This window comes from Dermacentor andersoni, chromosome 1, assembly GCF_023375885.2.
Source record: "Dermacentor andersoni chromosome 1, qqDerAnde1_hic_scaffold, whole genome shotgun sequence".
Lineage (NCBI taxonomy): Eukaryota > Metazoa > Arthropoda > Arachnida > Ixodida > Ixodidae > Dermacentor > Dermacentor andersoni.
Genome location: NC_092814.1, coordinates 92,935,918 through 92,954,312, shown reverse-complemented (window position 1 = coordinate 92,954,312; position 18,395 = coordinate 92,935,918). Strand labels below are relative to the sequence as shown.

The 18,395-nt window shown below is 40.5% G+C and overlaps 1 protein-coding gene across 2 annotated transcripts in view; it reads right to left on the bottom strand.

Annotated features, from left to right (window-relative positions):
• The window catches only part of sl (small wing phospholipase C gamma 1), an 83,455-nt gene extending 69,733 nt beyond the window's left edge, over nt 1–13,722 (bottom strand). For both annotated transcript variants that reach the window (XM_050192184.3, XM_050192183.3), the window contains exons 1-6: nt 13,129–13,722; nt 10,016–10,165; nt 6,386–6,524; nt 5,496–5,577; nt 5,221–5,301; nt 2,029–2,118 (exon numbers count right to left, since the gene is read on the bottom strand). In XM_050192184.3, the coding sequence (XP_050048141.1) occupies nt 2,029–2,118; nt 5,221–5,301; nt 5,496–5,577; nt 6,386–6,524; nt 10,016–10,165; nt 13,129–13,345 (759 nt within the window). In that variant the 5' untranslated portion in view covers nt 13,346–13,722. The remainder of the gene's footprint in view (nt 1–2,028; nt 2,119–5,220; nt 5,302–5,495; nt 5,578–6,385; nt 6,525–10,015; nt 10,166–13,128) is intronic.
• Nucleotides 13,723–18,395: the final 4,673 nt, after the last annotated feature.

Here is an 18,395-nt window from a genome sequence, read left to right as displayed (position 1 = left end):
GCCACCCAGCCCCTTGGTCATGGGTCATATTCTCAATTGATCACTTTTGTTGATATAAGGAATGGAACAGCTCCCATCTGCAGTATATTTTCACATCACATAGTTCCCAAGTGCACTGACATGCACACTGCATAAATCTAGCGAGGTGTCATAATGAAAATAAGGTCGCACAATTAACCAACTGTCTCTAAAAGCGATGTATCTACACTACAACCCCTGACCTTAAAATTCTGCTAGGGATCTTTCCAAGTAATTAAATAAAAAGAAACAGAGAGCACACAGCACATCATGAAAGCACACAGTACATCATCTTGCTATACTGAGGTTTCTGTGCTTTAAAGGCGCAAATATTTTTACAAGCTACCATAACATTTCTGTTGCCCAGAATGCTTAAAACATGCTTAAAATGTTATTCAAATTTCAGTCATTTTAAGTTTCAGAAACCTCAGTATAACAAAATGGTGTGGTGTGTGCTTTCTGCTTCTTTTTATTTAATTATTTGGAAAGATGCCCAGTTGGAAATGCTAACAAAATTTCGAACAGTTGTTACTCTTTCCCCATGCAAAGCTCCCTCTCTCTATTTTTTTTCCATGTTTGTCGGTCATGGGTGTCTATCCAAAGACTGCTAGATTTAGTCACTGCAGCGTCAAATTCAGTTGTCAATGTCAGCTCACATAAGCTCACACCTATTCACGATTGTGTATTCCTGTATGTCCTCACGAGCACAAACGAAATGCAAGCCATGCAGCTGTCAGCTATGTGCTGATCTGGCAATTATACCATAAAAATACATGTTGCATAGCGCTTGCACGTTGGCCTTAGTCCCAAATGCTGCCCAAGTCTACATGCTATATGTAAAGGCTTTGCAAAACTGAAATAGCAACACAATATTATATTGCTAAAAATCAAGAAGCACATTGAATTAAAAAGGGAGCAGAAAGGATTCACATCAATCAGAACATTCACAGAAACTAGAAACTCTAACCCTGACACCCTAATTTAGAAACCCCTGGTATCATTCAATAAATGATTAAGACTTCTGTAACTGACACAAGAGCTTCTCAAACATTCAGCCGGCTTTCAACCTCATGAAACATGTCGTATCTTCAAGCAAAAGCCATTTACAGCACATTTATTAAGATGCTGTACTGCTCCATTTTTTTTTCTTTTACAAAGCTTGCATAGTTAACACAACAATCATACTAAGAGCACAAATTATTTATAAGGAATTTTATCTGTACAAGTATTACAAAAATGGTGATTTGTCAAAAAAATAAAAATGCTCTGGCTTTATTGTAAAACTTGTCAATATTTACACAGAGCATATGTTTGGCCTTGTTGGCTGCTGAAAACAAATATGCTGCTCTGCATAGTACAGAAGAAGACAGTACATGATGGGCTAAGTACAAACTACCACCTCCAAGTTCTCTCTGTCATATGCACGTGCACTCACACACATGCATGCACGCACACATAGATGCACACACATGTACAAAAAATTTAAATTATATGGGTCAAAAAAGGAAAAATTAAAGAGCAAAATAAAAGGTGATAAGTGAGAGAGGGGGTTGAAAACATTGAGGTCCTATGGACTCACAAGCTCATTTCTGCACAACTGCACTAGGAAGTATAGCAATTCCTTTCCCGCTTGCAATAAATTTCAAAAATTTCTCTTTTTGTGCTGATGATGGAACTAAGCAAAAGCATATTCTTGTCAAACAGTACCATGCAACCAACTCTTTTACAATGGTCAGCTAGATGGCCACGGTTGGTAGAGACATCTTCAAGTAATGGCTGAGAGTAACTCAGAAATACCTTTAAAAAACAAGCTTTAATCAGCTGCCCCCCCATCAAGGGCTCTTTAACAATAACTCCAAATGTGTACAGTTTTTAAGAACCTTAATCTCTGTGTGCTGTTTTTCAGTGGACACAAGGATCATGTTCTACAACATTACACAGTGTGAAGTGCTGCTTGTCAACAAGTAGCCAATTGATGTACAAGAAACTTAACATGGCTAGTTTATTTACCTTCTGGTCCTGAATGAGAAACTTTTGGAAAGCCTTTACGGTGACTTTCCCGTTTTCATCAGCATATGGTTTGAAGAAATCCGTGAACAGCTGAAAAATGAAGAAAGTGCCAGGAACATAGAAGAATGCTTCAACAATGTTATCACTATCTGGCATTAATACTACAAAAGTACTTAGAGGTTAACATCCCAACAAAGGGGGCACAGAAAGAGGTACTAATGCAATTACTGACTATCAAACCATTCTACAAGAATCTAGGACACATTTTCCACTCATTCCTGCCAAGAAGTACTTTTCAAATTTTAGCATCACAAAGAAAGTCGGTCCTTAACGACAACCATTTCATAATATATCCATTTACACAGTTCTGCTGGACTGCTGAGTTCTTTAGAGGCAGTCTGGGAGTATATGATACTACTTAAACATGCTGGGAAATGGAAGCTGAGGTTTACACAGTATATCTTGCAACAGTAGAGTGCCAGCCATCAACGGATTTTTACTTTTTGACGTGTCAAATGGCACAATATTTGCCAGGCCTGTTGCTGAAATAGGTGTGGCCAATTATCTAGCCTAATTTCAATGAAAATTTGCCAGAATGCATGTCATTTTATTGGGTTCTGCCCAGAAGCCCCAAACAAGCTCTGCAATCACATTCCCAAAGTACCACATCTCTGCACTTGCAGTGCTCTTACTGTTGGTTGCCTATAAATGGTGCAGTTTCGCACTTCAAGGAGTGCAAAGGCCAAAACAGAGCTCTCTCTCCAATTTCACTGGTTTGTGAATGAAGGTGAGTTTAAATTTGTCAAAGTTCCTGCATGTCTTCCCTATTACAGTCTGCGCTTGTTAGAACGGACCCGCGTACAACAGACTTTTGGATATAACGGACCATATTTCAACCTTAGTTTGCTCTACCTATCTTATTAATGCAACGAAGTTAGTTTTTAACAGACCGCGCTACAATGAACTATCAGCTACAGCAGACGAAATTAGTGGCAATTTTTGTCAAAACCGGGTGTATAAAATGAACTTTTGCCATGTCTACATGGGCTGACAACTGACTTGGGAGGGTCAGCTGACAATCATGGCTCAATATTGCGCGTGCGAGGGAGGAAGGTGGGGTGGCAGCGCACTGTCTTCTTTCACGAGTGAGGCACGGGGGAGGGGAGGTGAGAGAGAGGGGGCGGTTTTACTCCGGCGGCTGGTGCACGGCCGCGCGGGCGCCATATCTTGAAAGCGATCTGCGATGTGGACAATGTGCGCCCAGTGCCGGTAGCTTCGTATGCGCAGTGCTTTAGACGTTTAATTTGCACTGAAGCGAGAGACAGCACGAAGGTCAATTTGCTCGCTGCTGCTACCGCGCTTCTTCACTCCTACGTTATGACAGCAACTTTTCATGGTCATCGAGCGAGATGTGTTCTTGCTTCTCTGTACGTGCGTGACACCATGCTTGTTAATTTAGTTAGTAAGCGAACGTTTACAAATTTATATGGCCGATAAAACTACTATCCTTACTTCGCATAGCTGTCTACTAATTTTCTATCGCAATCTATGCTTCGCCCCTCGGGGGAAACTGCTACTTTTTTGTTTGTTTGTTACTTTAGACGTTCGTCACCCACTCTTGGCAATAACTTTGTTACACATCGCCACCAAAGTTTTGGAAGTGAGGCGTTTTGGATATTACAGGCTTCGGGTAAAACTGACATTTTTTGTCGGATTATCAGGGTCCGTTGTAACAAGAGTCAACTGTATGTATGTAGCAGAAAGGTCACCACAATCAACCACATATTAAAGCTCTGAAAGGTGAAAGCATCTTACACCACATGAATCCTGTGCTGTGCTCCTTTCAGGAAAAACAAGACACTGTAAATGTAAGTCGCAGGTTCTCAAAAGGTACATTAAAAAAGTCAGACAAAAGAATAAATGGAAATTTAATAATTCAGTGGACACTTAGTTCCTTGACTTGACCAATAAAACATTAGAAGTTAACTAAATCTCATAAATGGCTTGACAGACATAGCATCCCACTGCAAAAGGCTTACTAAAGTTTTAAATCAATAGCACAAAAATATGTTAATATATGCACAAATGACATACACACCTAAAACAGTTTTCATGTATTTTCATTCAGTTTCAAGAATATTTAGCATTCGCCCGCCTTTAAGTTCAACTAACAAATATGCCCCCAGACACGAGGCTAAGATCACGATTTTCACCAGAAGCATGCATTTTTAAATTTTGTTTATTTTGGATTTCTAAGCATGTAAAGACACTCCTCACCAAATTTGATTATTATCTGCGCAATAGAATAAAAATAAAATGAGACTTTTTACAATGGGCAGTTGCATGTATTCTGGTATGCTTTGAGAGTTAAATTGATTCTTCTCAGTTTGGACTTTTGGGCCAATTTGCACTTTTAGGAAAACGATAGTTTCAAAACTGCAAAAGCAAAAACTGTAAGATTGTTTCTAGGCATAAAATTTGTGAGGAACAAGACTATGGACATCTTGAACTTCCAAATTGTTCTTACCAAGAAAAAAGTATCGATTTCAGGATCACAGTAACACAAAAAAAACAAGCTTAATGTTCAAGTGATGCACCTTCTACAGAAGGCATACAATTGCAAGCAGCTGCCCCTATCCTGTGATCACAGAATAGGGGCAGCTAACATTATAATTTTTTAACTGCTAGGTTTCCTAAGGCAACACACTTATTTGCTCAATGGGACATGCAAAACTTTTTTTTCCATTTGTGTTAGGGTAATCAAATTTACTACATGTTCTCACGACAAGACAAAGCCTCCTGCCAAATTTTGTTAAAATTGAAATGTCAGTTCAAGAGTTGACCTTTGAACCCCACATCCCCCCTTAAACACAAACTCACAAAGATGCCATCTCTATAGGCAGAATTTAGACAACAGCACTTCTCTTCATAAAACATGTTAAGGGTGAGAATGATATGTTTGCATATCGCTCATCCATGGTGCACATGTGACTCTGAATCCTAAAATTTTAATTACTACCTAAAAGGCCCTTGTGTCATCATCTCGTACGTCAATCTTTTTTGTGTTACTACATACCCAGGATGTATGCCTCCATTTTCTTTTTGCTTTCAAGACATCTAAGTGGGCTTTCATTAGACATAAATTTTGCTCTACAAGCTAACAGAAACATAGAATATGTTTGGCCAGCTTACCTTCTCATCATGCATCAAATTATGATACAGGGATGCAAAACCTTCGAAGCCAATTTCACCAGCCCTGTTGGTATCGACCTCCTGAAATTTATTAAGTGCAAAATATTAGTGTTTGTTTGCTATATTTTAGTGCAGAACGATCTTCAAATGTGGGCATGCATGAAATACAGAAGAGTCTTGGGAAAAATAGATCAACAAGACAAGCTACACATAAAGCTGAATAGCCAGCTCTGAACCCTTACAACTATTGCCAAAAAAGCCAGAAAAATACTTACTTGAAAGTACTCTTTCAATTTGTTTGTGGATAGCTTACAATTTACTTTCGGGAAGAAGGCTTTAAGATCTTTCAGGGTTATCCTGAAAAGTTCACAAGACAAATGATGTAACTAATGCTTCACAAGAACATATTTCTCTTTTTTTAGCCAAAGTACAATGCTTCCTGGCTGGCTTGCCATCAACCATAAAATGATTCAAATGTTTCCTTAGGAATGCTATAACTAGGCACAGCATCAACACAGAGCACCAAAATAGAAATAAAATACATATCTGCAATAAGAAAATCTTAAAAATAGCAGGAGAGAGAAAGATAAAAAAATGGCACAGCCATGGAATTATGAAAGAAATAGTAGCTGCTTTGAACAATCAAAAGATGAAAACTGCTTGCCATTTTTCAAAGTGTCATCTAAGCAGCTTCACACAAAATTAATCAATAATAAAGGTTTCTTGTTCTTGTTTCCATTTTTTTTTTTTTTTTTGAGGTTGGAAGAATAGGCTCAGTGCATTTCTGGTACATATTGCTAAGGGGTGGAAATCCATGGATATTATGTTTTCACCTGAAAGCAAAGGCGTTGCATCAACAGTATGCCTACCTGGTATGCATAAAAACAACAAATATGCAAAGTGCAACAAGGTACAATATTTCTTTACTAGGGCTAGACAGGGCAAACCAGACTATCAGTGATGTCTGAACTATACTGTATCTTAAACATGGTAAGTGTCAGACTTGACAATATACATCCTGATGGAGAAACAACGCAGGAAATACAGGAATAAAGAGATATAACCTGGTTTAACATGCACAGAGTTCTTCCTTGCAAGTTTGCATACATTTATGCCACTATCTACAAAGATAGACGACATATTCATATTATGATAGCAAACTTACACATTTCGTGGGTTCTGCATGCCGTAAAATTCCTTACGTAGCCATCGCTCAACTTGAAGTGGATAGGATGCAGACAAGGTATCAGAGACCAAGTGCCTAATCCCATTGATCCACTGTTCACAATCCTTGGCTGATGTAGCTGTGTTATAAAAAGACAGGTTGTCTCATGATTAAAACAATGATGAGGAAACTGCGAGCACCTTATCTACCCAACAAAGAATTAACAAAATCTCTGATCTGATGCAAAAATAGAAGAGAACATAATTTTATATATTGTCATAGACATGTACAATACAGATGCTGATTATATGATATTTCTGTAATGACCTATGGACCAAGACTACCAGATTATACTGGGAAGCTCTTATTTCAACTAGGTTCAGTGGATCCACTTATGTCCACTCCTAATGTTGACAAAAATTCCCTGAAAGAACCATTCGAGCTAGCTCAATTAAATTCCAAGGGGGTGCTGGCCATGTCAAGGGTGACGGATTAGCAAAGTTGAAAGTGTGTGGGCTGACTAGACACACTGTGGGAAATTAGTTTTGGTAATTGTGCTTTGGAGCTCTCAGGAGCACATAGCTTCAGAATTACGGCACGCATCAAGAGGAAACTTGGTAGAACTAAAGTATGCCTTGTAAGGAACATACAGGAGAAAAGTCAAAGTTGCAGGCAATTTGGGAGCACTATAGAAAATTATGATACTTGTGTTAATTGGAAACTAATTGTTAGTGGCACTAAACAGATGAGAACAAGGAAGGGAATGTACGTGACATGAGCATAAGCTTTCAACAAAACTTCATTTGAGAAACTGCTCAGAGTACAGTAACGAACAAAATATATTTTTGTTTAAAATAATTACCTGCATTTCAAAGCTATTAGTTGCTGTGGTTTTTTCGATGTCAAAAAAAGTGTGCACTGCTGCAGCCAAAGAGACAGACCGGGATTACAGTTAGTTTATGACGGTACCATAAAGCTCCACTTGCCACTTCTTTCATATCGTGCTTCTCACTATTGCCTACATTTTTGAGCTTGTGTGTGAATGGATGTGTGTGTGATTTTTTCTTCTTTTCTCTCCTTCTCTGAGTGTTGCAACACCTTCAATAGCATGCCAAGCCTTTCACTATGCTAACCAGTTATTAAAATTTATCTCAGAAGCACACACATATATTCACATACTGGCTTATGTACACGATTTCCTTGTGATACATTCTTGAAATACACAAGTTGTGCGCACGATGAGTGGGCTATACAGTGCAAATAACACAACATGCCAGTGAGTGTTCAAGAAGCTATTGTCCTAGGGTGGCAGTCTGGCATAACGCAGTGCCAACTTTTTGAGCAGTTGAGTTCAGGGGACCCAAAATGCAAATTATATCTTTTTCGCTCACTACTATATCTTTATGCATAATTTCACCAGACAGTGTGTAGGTCAGACAAGAATTTGTGTTTCACACTAACTTTAATTTCAATTCAAGTTCATTTTTCCTTGATAACAAGGAGGAAGTAGCCGCATAAAAAGTCTACATTGAGATCCTAGGGTGGCATCATGACTTGTCTGAAATGCATGCACGGTGGTAAATTATGCATGCACGCACACACAAATATACAGACATACATACACTCCCTGTGTGCAGTTTTTCAAACAAACATTTGTCAAGAGTTTGTGTTTTTCTGTGTCCCCTTTCTCGTCCTCACCTGCTTAGAACTGCTGATATTTATTTTGTCACGTACAGTTGGCGCCAAATGTTTATGAACCATGGTATCTCAGAAAATGCTAGATTTCCCAGCAGTATGTGACCATAGCCAGTAAAACCATATAGCGTCATGTTGTTTGAATATGCTAGTACAGACTGGAAATATGAATACCAGGCTGTGGAAATATTCAGCTTTTCTCGGACCCTTCAAGAATATAAAATGCTCAACCACAATCCCATGGTCTGTAAACTTTTGATGCCAACTGTACCAACAAGCCCGAACTGCTCTTGTGCTGTCTAGGGTCCTTCTAGATGCTTGTCAGGGGACTTAAACATTTGCTGTTTACTAACTACAAGTTATAACAAGATGAAACTTCATAGGAACAATGCATGTGTTGAGAGGAACATGCTGGGAAAACTCTCAAAGTTGTAAATGCAATGCGGGCACCATAGAAGGTTTCCAAACTGGCATCAGGGCTTTTAAGATACTCCTTCAAGTAGTGCAATAAATTGCAGAATTTCTTCTGTAAGCAAGGAATTCTGCACTTATGCTTCAAACTTTGCACACTTACATAAGACACACTCTATGCTACAATAGGTTTCCAAGTGTTAATTTCAGAGCACTAATTGTAGGCAGCTGTGTGTTAAATGCCACCTGTGCAACAGCTGTGGCTCAGCATGGCACACAGACATGGTGAGGAGAATGCATGAGGGCTGTGAGAAAGTTTCACAGAAACCGGAAATGCCGCTTTGCTGGGAAACCCCTCTAAGGCTAAAAGGACTGTACCAGGTTCCAGGGCCTGTTCGTCTTTAACATTGCTTGACTGAAAATTGAGTTATTATCCTGCAAGCTTGCACAAGTCCTCTGAATTTTTCCTGTTTAAGTCCTATAGCGATTTGACACAAGCATGTTGTCTACCTTTTGATACGTTAAACATGGCCACTATGACCAAATGTCGTACCAACTAGCCCAAGTTGCACCTCTCCATTATTACCAGTTCTAACCAACCTATCAAGAGAAAGGAATAATTAATATTATGTTTCTGAATATGCAAACAACGCATATGTTAACTCATATAAATGCCATGCCTGAGTATACTCGTTGGGCCGCTCAGACACCCCCGGACATGTACAATTCATGGACGGGAAACATCCGTACACTGGCTGTGCCATTTACTCAGAAGTTAAACTAAAATGTTAAGGTGTTGTTTTTCTTTGACAGATGGTGCAGCAAAGCTCCCCGACTTAATCAAGCCTTCTGAGTATTATTTGTGTATTGACTGTCGGTGTTGCTCATGCCTCTCTCGTTTTCCAAAATGGCGGACCAACACAAAAAGCCTGCATGTTTTTTGAACATTGCAGAAATTCAAAACTTCTTATGAACTCTGATTCAGAGGACTTTGATGCTGAATAAAAGGTGTCTTCACGAGATAATGACAGTGATAAAGAGGCTATGTTGCCCAAATAACACAAATTATCCTAATTAAAATAATTTATTAGTGTATATCTTATTTTTGTTTACATTTTGAGATTCAAAACTTTGCAAAACACTCGGCAACCTATTGCCAATAAATAACATTTAAATTTAAAGCTTGGCAATGTGTCATTTAGAGAAAAGTCAAGTTTGTTGTACTGCAGAAAAACACCCAGCGCCAAAAGGGTTAAAGCAGGACAATAAGCTGGAAGGAGACAACAAATGTAGAAAAACTAGCTTGGGTTTCAAATGGCACTAAGTATAGGAAAGTATCAAAACATAAGCAGTAACCAGCAAAGCCATGGGTATGGCTGCATATTAGATGAACAGATAGCTGGCAAAAATGCTATAACGATCAACATCCTGCTCTAACAGTAGCATGCTCTGCAAGATTACATGCAATGTTAACAAGCTACGAGTACTGTGTGCCCATAAGGCATCTAGCTACACATTGCTTACCGACACAAGACAATGTCTTGAGGCGAAAGGCACTGCCATAAAATATAACAAAGCACTGGGCAGGGTCCCATCTTCTAGCATCTTCTGGCCACCGGTCAAATATCTTTGAGTTTCGTCCCAGACGAATTTCCTTGACTTCTCGCAGGTCAACTGAAATCCAGATGGACCCATCACGATTTTTATTTTCAGAAAATAAAAATTTTAAACATTTAGTGTTCAGTTAGTGAACAATTTAAATGTACAAATTTGTGTGCTATTCATTCTTAATTAGTAAAAGCATGCACATAAAATTTTCAAACAACAAATTAAATATTTTGCAATTTAACTCCCTGATTTAATCAAGTAGCCACTCTTTGAAATTATGAACATCTTGTTCTTAATCTTATTATTTCAAAGAACCTACATTGTCATGGGAATTAATGAAAAGGAAAGTTGAAGCAAAGAAGCCTTAACCCACTACCAAATCATGATAGGGTCAACCAAAAGCATATGCTCCAAAAGTACAGCACTAAGCTCGAAGGATCAGGGGAACTGAAGAACCAGACAATAACAACTATATGAAGCAAACAGACACTGTAGCCAAGGACAGCATAAAGGAAATTAGTTGCCTTTTTCTTTATTGAATTTATAAATAAATGTAAATGCAGGCTAGATTTGTGATTAGCTTCACATTCTTCAGAAAAAGAAAAAAGAAATGAAAGTGGACAACTCGCTGCCAGTAGGGGCCGAGCCAGCAAATTTAAATCTCATTCATAACTATCTGTAATTACAATAAAAAAACTGTTTGCGTCTGCTTCGCTTGGCTTCATGTGGCTATTACAACAGCATGTTCTTCAAAAGCATACACTATGACACGGACACTGTCACAGTGGACAAGACTTCTTGTGCAAATATTACCTAGGGGCAATCAAGCAAAGTTGTCTTCTGTGGTATCATTCACACGATAGCGTGCCCATTGCTTTTGTTTTAATGTCTTCCATTGCTCATTTAAGACAAAAAAGTGGCCTTCACAAACTTTCTCTTAAGCAAAATTTGATAGTGTTTAAAGCAGAAAGCTATAAGCAACAAACTATGAATTGCACCAGAGGGAACATACTGAAGCCTAAGCCAGCAAACAATCATATGAAGCCAACAAACAATGAATTCAAGGAAAGCATGGGGGAAATAAGGTTCTTTTTTATTAATGAAGAATTAATTATGAGTTTTCAATTTGTATTCTTAATAACGAAAAATGAAATTTAAAGCGGAATGGAGAACTTTCTCTACAGCCCTAAAAAATTTTCTTAAACCTCATTTGCATCACATTTAGTTTCATTGCCTTTGGCTTCATACGGTTGTTACTACAAGTTGAGTCCCCGGGTTGTTCTAATTCTTCTCACTCATTGCAGAGAACAGCTGTTTGCAACTATAGTGCTGCATGTGCTAAGCATGTGTTAAGTGAACAAAGATATTTTTGTATTTTCTCAAATATTGTGACTACACGCAAAACATTTTTACTTTCAAGAACATTCATGTAGCTGGGTCTATACTGCAATGAAGGTCTCAACTCAATCTGTAATGATGGCATTTAAGTTGGGTTGTTTGTAATAGTTATTTCTCACATGTCTTATGTACACGGCCAGTGCACATTTTTTTTCTGTTAGGCATTTATCTACGCGCCTCTTATGGAGTTCACGGGAAATTGGAATGTTATAAGTTTTGAACAGTCTATCCGAGAACTGTTATACAATGGATCTTGTGTATAATGTCCTGCAAACTTTACTCTTTAACTCTGCCTCAGTCAGCATTTTTGTTTTACTTACTGCCTCCAGCTTAACAAAATGAATATGCATTTATGATGCCAACTAGTCAGAGTTTATGCATGTTTTATAGCAAATGAAATTACCACCGCCTTTTCCCAGTGACATCAATAGCAAAGTTTACTTCTGCAATGTAACATTTGCAGGCATAAAGACTTTCTTCTCTCAACTGCTTCACAATTTGATACAGATTACAGTGTCTCAACATATGCTTTCTTTTTTGTGATGCTTCATATTTGTGTGCTTTGTGCTGTAAATGGACGACTTGCAGAATGGTGCGCGTCCTTTTACGTGCAGCGGCAGTACTACAAAATTTGGTTGGAAAACGAGGCCTAAATTCAACAGCTTCTCGGCAAATTAAGTTTGAGTGCTTGCACAGGTCAAGTGCTTTTGCTTTGCTTATGTAAATACTAGGGTTCTTATAAAATAAAAGCTACGTGTTCCAGACAAAGGTGTTATCTTCGGGTGAGTATTGATGACGTGATTTACAATAAAATTCGCTAAGACGTTCACAGTTCATCCTAAACCAGTAACACGAAGACACATGTCGATCCTGTATCTGTGAGGCAAAATCAGCCGCCTTAAGCAACTTTGGGTGGAAAATACCTTTCATGCTCATGCACAGTATATTTCTGCAAATGGCTCATTCTTTAGCATTTAAAGCTTTATATGCATAGGGACCCGAAACAATTCTGTAATTGGCAAGTACATTATCAGCCATGTGAACGGAACAGTCATGTCGCACTCAGCTGTTCTTTCGTTGCTTTGGCAAATGGAATCATTTTCATTTAAATAAAAAACCCATCATAAGATAAATACACCCAGCATAGCATTTGAAAATGAATTATTTAAGAAATCGAGTTAGCATTTGGTAATTGTTCGAACTGTATTAAGTTGGGCAATATCATTCCTATGTGATTCGGTTGCAAAAACGCGCTGTTTAACACACTCATCAATTAGCGATAGAAAAAAGAAGAAAATATACATGCATTTTGCAGTTGCATAGCTTAGTGACAAGACTCTTGCAACAATATATTTTTTCTTTTTTTTTAACAGGCAAAAAAATCAAAGACAAACGACGTTAGGAGTCACACCGACTAGCCCCAAAAACAACGACTTCCGAAACAATGTTAAAACGGCCCTCTGCGTAGTCTCGCTAGACTCCGGTGTCAATCATTTAGAAACTGTGTAGCGCAACCAAAACGGCACCCCTTAGTTCTGATGAAAGGGGAGTGGGGAGGGGAAAAGTGACCGGATGATGGGCAAATGCTGAAATGAAATATGTATATATATCTATATATATGTATTGCTAACCCGCTCCTTCTTCCACTGTGCGCCCGGTGACTGGCCGCCACCAAATGACCTGCCGGGTTTCCAGCTTGATCGAGAAAGTCCTCTTTTCAGGCCGACCCTTCTGGTAGAACTTGATAAGTGGCGTGCCATGTTCCAACTTCCGAATGATTTGTTCAATCTCGGGCAAGCACGACAAGGCAACAGGTACGCTGCCGTTTTGATGCACAGACGAGGCCATCACTGCCAATGGCACTTTTGTGAACAAACCAGTAAGCAGGGCTCAAACAACGCTCCGGCGATACGTTTAAAAAGAACAGATGTCTCTTCCAAAAGCTTTTGACGACTTGGTGGGCCAACGGTCCTTGAATTTTGATTAGTCTTTGCGTCCGGCTTGGTCACTGGCATCACCAAAAGTTCTCGCGAACGCTCGTGGATCCTCCCACTCAAGTTCGACTAGATTAACCAGACACAAAATTCACACAGCTGAAGCACTACATCTTGGAAAATTATTTCACGAGTAACCTAACGTACAGGTTACCGTGCTGTTTTAGTCTGCTCCACATAGAAGGCTCTCCACACTCGGAGCACGGAAACCGCAGCTCCTCGCGCGCCGCTGCATCAGGCCTTAGCAACATAAACAAAAACAAAACGGCAACAGTGTTGCCAATCTACTGTGTTAGCGATTTGAACCACCGTGGATGCGACTGCTTTGTTTGCGTCGTCACATGTTCATAAAAGACAAATGTAAACATTGTGAAGATTTATAAACATGTTGCATTGCATAAACCAACATTGTTCAATTGTTACAGATGATAAATTAGTAAATATTATTTTTCGCGGGCACTTGAAAAACATCTTTCATGGTCAAACAGCTCTGATTTCAGTGCACTGTTATCGCACTGCTACACTCTAAGAACAGTTTACACCCTTTGGCGTGCCCCTTCTGCCACACAACGATAATCGTCATCTCCCTTGATGCGTTTCCTTTCTTTATCGCTGCGAGCCCGGAACTTTCCAGTAAAGAACGGCACGCGCGTTATCAGCATAGAACAGTTTACACCCTTTGGAGTGCCCCTTCTGATAACGCGCGTGCCGTTCGTTACCGGAAAGTTCCGGGCTCGCAGCGATAAAGAAAGGAAACGCATCAAGGCAGATGACGATTATTGTTGTGTGGCAGAAGGGGCACGCCAAAGGGTGTAATCTGTTCTTAGAGTGCAGCACCCCGATCTGAAGACGTTATTTTTGCTGCGTGTATTAGGCATAGAGTTCATATAACCAACACTCTGCACTCTTAATCAAGATTACACCCTTTTGCCACACACTCTAAAAACAGTTTGCACCCTTTGGGGTGTATATTTGTCCCACAACGATAATCGTCATCTGCCTTGCTTGCGTTTCCTTTCTTGAAAACTCGGCGCTGGCTACTTTCCTGTCGAGAATGCTGCGTCACACTGATAACGCGCATGCCGTTCGTGACTGGGAAGTACCGGGCTCGCAGCGTTAAAGAAAGGAAACGCGGGCAAGACAGATGACGATTATTGTTGTGGGACAAATATACACCCCAAAGGGTGCAACTGTTTTTAGAGTGCACAACGATAATCGTCATCTGTCTTGTCCGCATTTCCGTTCTTTAACGCGGCGAGCCCGGTACCTGTGCCGGTACTTTACAGTAACGATCGAACGGCATGCGCGTTATCAGCATGACATAGCATTCCCAACAGGAAAGTAGCGGGCGCGGCGTTTTCAAGAAAGGAAACGCAAGCAAGGCAGATGACGATTATCGTTGTGTGGCAGAGATACACTCCAAAGGGTGTAACTTTGCCTAAGAGTGTAAAAAAAGTTTGCACCCTTTGTTGTGTACATCTAGCTGCCACACAACGATAATCGTCATCTGTCTTGTTCGCATTTCCTTTCTTTAACGCGGCGAGCCCGGTACTTTCCAGTAACGAAAGGCATGCGCGTTATCAGCATGACATAGCATTCCCGACAGGAAAGTAGCGGGCGCGGCGTTTTCAAAAAAGGAAACGCAAGCAAGGCAGATGACGATTATCGTTGTGTTGCAGAGATACACCCCAAAAAGTGCAACTTTGAGAGTGTACTTGCCAGTAACGAACGGCATGCGCATTATCAGCATGACATATCATTCCCGACAGGAAAGTAGCGGGCGCGGCGTTTTCAAGAAAGGAAATGCGTGCAAGACAGATGACGATTATCGTTGTGTGGCAAATATACACTCCAAAGGGTGCAGCTGTTGTTAGAGTGTACACTCTAAGAAAAGTTTGCACCCTTTGGAGTGTGTATTTGCCTGTCTTGTCCGCATTTCCTTTCTATAATGCTGCGAGCCCGGTACTTCCAAGTCACGAACCGCATGCCCGTTATCAGCATGACAAAGCATTCTCGACAGGAAAGTAGCGAGCGCAGCGTTTTCAAGGAAGGAAACGCAAGCAAGACAGATGACGACTATCGTTGTGTGGCAAATATACACCCAAAGAGGTGTACGTTTGTTTAAGAGTGTATGATATTAGGGCCACTCAAACAAGCCACTATATCATGGTGTTCGCCAAACTTAATGCAGAGATCTATGAGCTTACAGAGTCGCTGCCGTTGTGACATTATTTTTGCTTAAACAAGCCTTGAGTGCGCCAAACTTGATTCAACGCGCACATGTCAACGCAGGTAGCGTTAGAAGCGTTCACATGTGCCCCTAGGTATAGGGCATGGTACACTCTAAAAAATGTTTGCACCCTTTGGGGTGTATATCTGCCACACAACGATAATCATCATCTGCCTTGATGCGTTTCCTTTCTTTAACGCTGCGAGCCCGGTACTTTCCAGTAACGAACGGCATGCGCGTTATCAGCATGACATAGCATTCCCGACAGGAAAGTAGCGGCACGGCGTTTTCAGAAAAGGAAATGCATGGAAGGCAGATGACGATTATTGTTGTGTGCACTCTAAAAACAATTTGCACCCTTTGGGGTGTATATTTGTCCCACAACAATAATCGTCATCTGCCTTGCTTGCGTTTCCTTTCTTGAAAACTCGGCGCTCGCTACTTTCCTGTCGAGAATGCTGCGTCACACTGATAACGCGCGTGCCGTTCGTGACTGGGAAGTACCGGGCTCGCAGCGTTAAAGAAAGGAAACGCGGGCAAGACAGATGACGATTATTGTTGTGGGACAAATATACACCCCAAAGGGTGCAACTATTTTTAGAGTGTGGCAAATATACACCCCAAAGGGTGTACCTTTTGCCTAAGAGTGTAAGGCGTATTGGACGTAAAGTGCAGTCCAGGCGGCGCTGCGGAAACGTAGGCCAACAGAGCCCTCTATGCTGCGTTAATCAGTTTTGGGTAGTACAAAACGCAAAGCCCTGCTGGTGAATGCAAGGTGCCACGGAATATCTGCTCGTCTGAACTGCGCTACGGTGAGAATTCTGGAGAAGTTCATTCATGGGAGGCATTTTAAGAAGCCTTCCTTTGCCAAGGAAGCAAAGCGCTTTGCTAGCATTAGCACAGAACACCTATGTGTTAGTACCACGAAGCCCCACCCACGCCCTCATAACCGCCAGCCACTGTTCCTCTGCAAAGCTGCAAATAGTTCGTACTTCAAACTTTCCCTGTTTCCTAAATAAGGCGGTAACCACACACAAAAAAAGCACGTAATTTTATACGTTTTACTCGTCTATTATAGTGGAATGGTGAAAGCCTAATTCTTTAATGAACTGAAATAAAATGCTTGCTTCGCTGCAACTTTTTCCTGTCAAGTTTCACTTCAGTTGGCATTGAAGTTCCATGAGTAAAACGGACTCGGCAGTGAAATGAACTGTACCATGGTCTTTTGAAGAATGACATGCTCAGACTCCATACACTTTGTCCATGCCTGTTGCACACCTTAGCGCCTCCACCAATGAAAAGACTTGTTAAGAACAGCAGACGCTCCGGAGGTGTCAAGTATGACGCCATTTTGAAAATGTCACATGACGACGACTTCGTTTGCTTCTGTGATTGTTTAGCTGAGTAACACAACCCCGCATGGTCTGTGTACCTTGGTTGCCAACTGCTGTTTTTATAAGTTGTATCCTACTATGGCAAACAAATGAATAATGGCAACAAATGAAACTATATTGCTGCTACATATCGTTCTTTTTCCATAATTGTCATTATTACTTTGTTTACAGCAACACATACATAATCTGACATTGTATGTCTAAACACCACTTTTTATGTACAGTCCCCTAACTTCATGCTGTATCTGACTTGTTTTTATCACATCAGTCAATCAAAAATCTGTTCTCTAACATGTAGAAGGTGGAAGGTTCTGAAACGGTTTGAACCGCTGCATGTACTTTTGTTTAATTACGTGGGCCACTTCACCATCAGAAATCCCTTTATGTCCTATAATTTCTTGAGCATGGCAATTTTCTAACTAAAAATAAATATTTTAAAAACACCATCTGCAGTTTCAGAGAGTTTACTGCAATTCTGCATTTTTGCTTCAGCTTTTTGCAACTCTCGAAGAAATGATCCACAGGCTACTTTCAATAAACAGATGTGCCTTTCTGGTAACTGAACACCAAAATAAAATAATGAAGCTTGAACACACAAAGAAAGCGAGGCCAGCTGTTCAGCGACTTGTGTACTACCCAGCCAATTTTGTCGCTCACCCCCAAATCACAGCACAATATGTTCTAAAACTCCAGCCTGTCAGGTCCATGACCCACATGACAATTCACCATGCAACAATAATGGCGGCGACGACGCACAACATCGTATGGGCATATCAAACACTTTTCAAGTGCATGAACTATGTACAGAACACAAAACAACACACAAAACAAGCAAGACCTGTACGTGTTGCTCTACAGGGTGGCGTCTTTTCTGTACAAGCTAGCCAACTTTGTTGCCCGCTAACTAGTTCTGCCACAGTGCATTCAAAACTCCAGCCCATCAGCCCAAGAGGGGTGAGGACATACTGTGGTGCGATCTTCCGAGAGCACGTTTCTGACGAGGTATGAGGGATAACATGGTGCGCTCATCATAGTTTGGCTGCCGACGCTGAAACAAAGCACTGCACGGACACCCTCCTAGGCAGTTGTATAAGGTGCCTTCACACAAGGGAATTTGTAACTGCAACATGACTGACCTTGGGGCAAACTGCAAACACAGAACACAATACACACGCTGCATCTTCACAAGATACTATGCACGGCCACTGGGTGCAGTTGTCGCAATGCAGTAAGCCAAGGAGTTTTTTTTTCCATGCAAGAAAAATTTAAATCGAATAGAA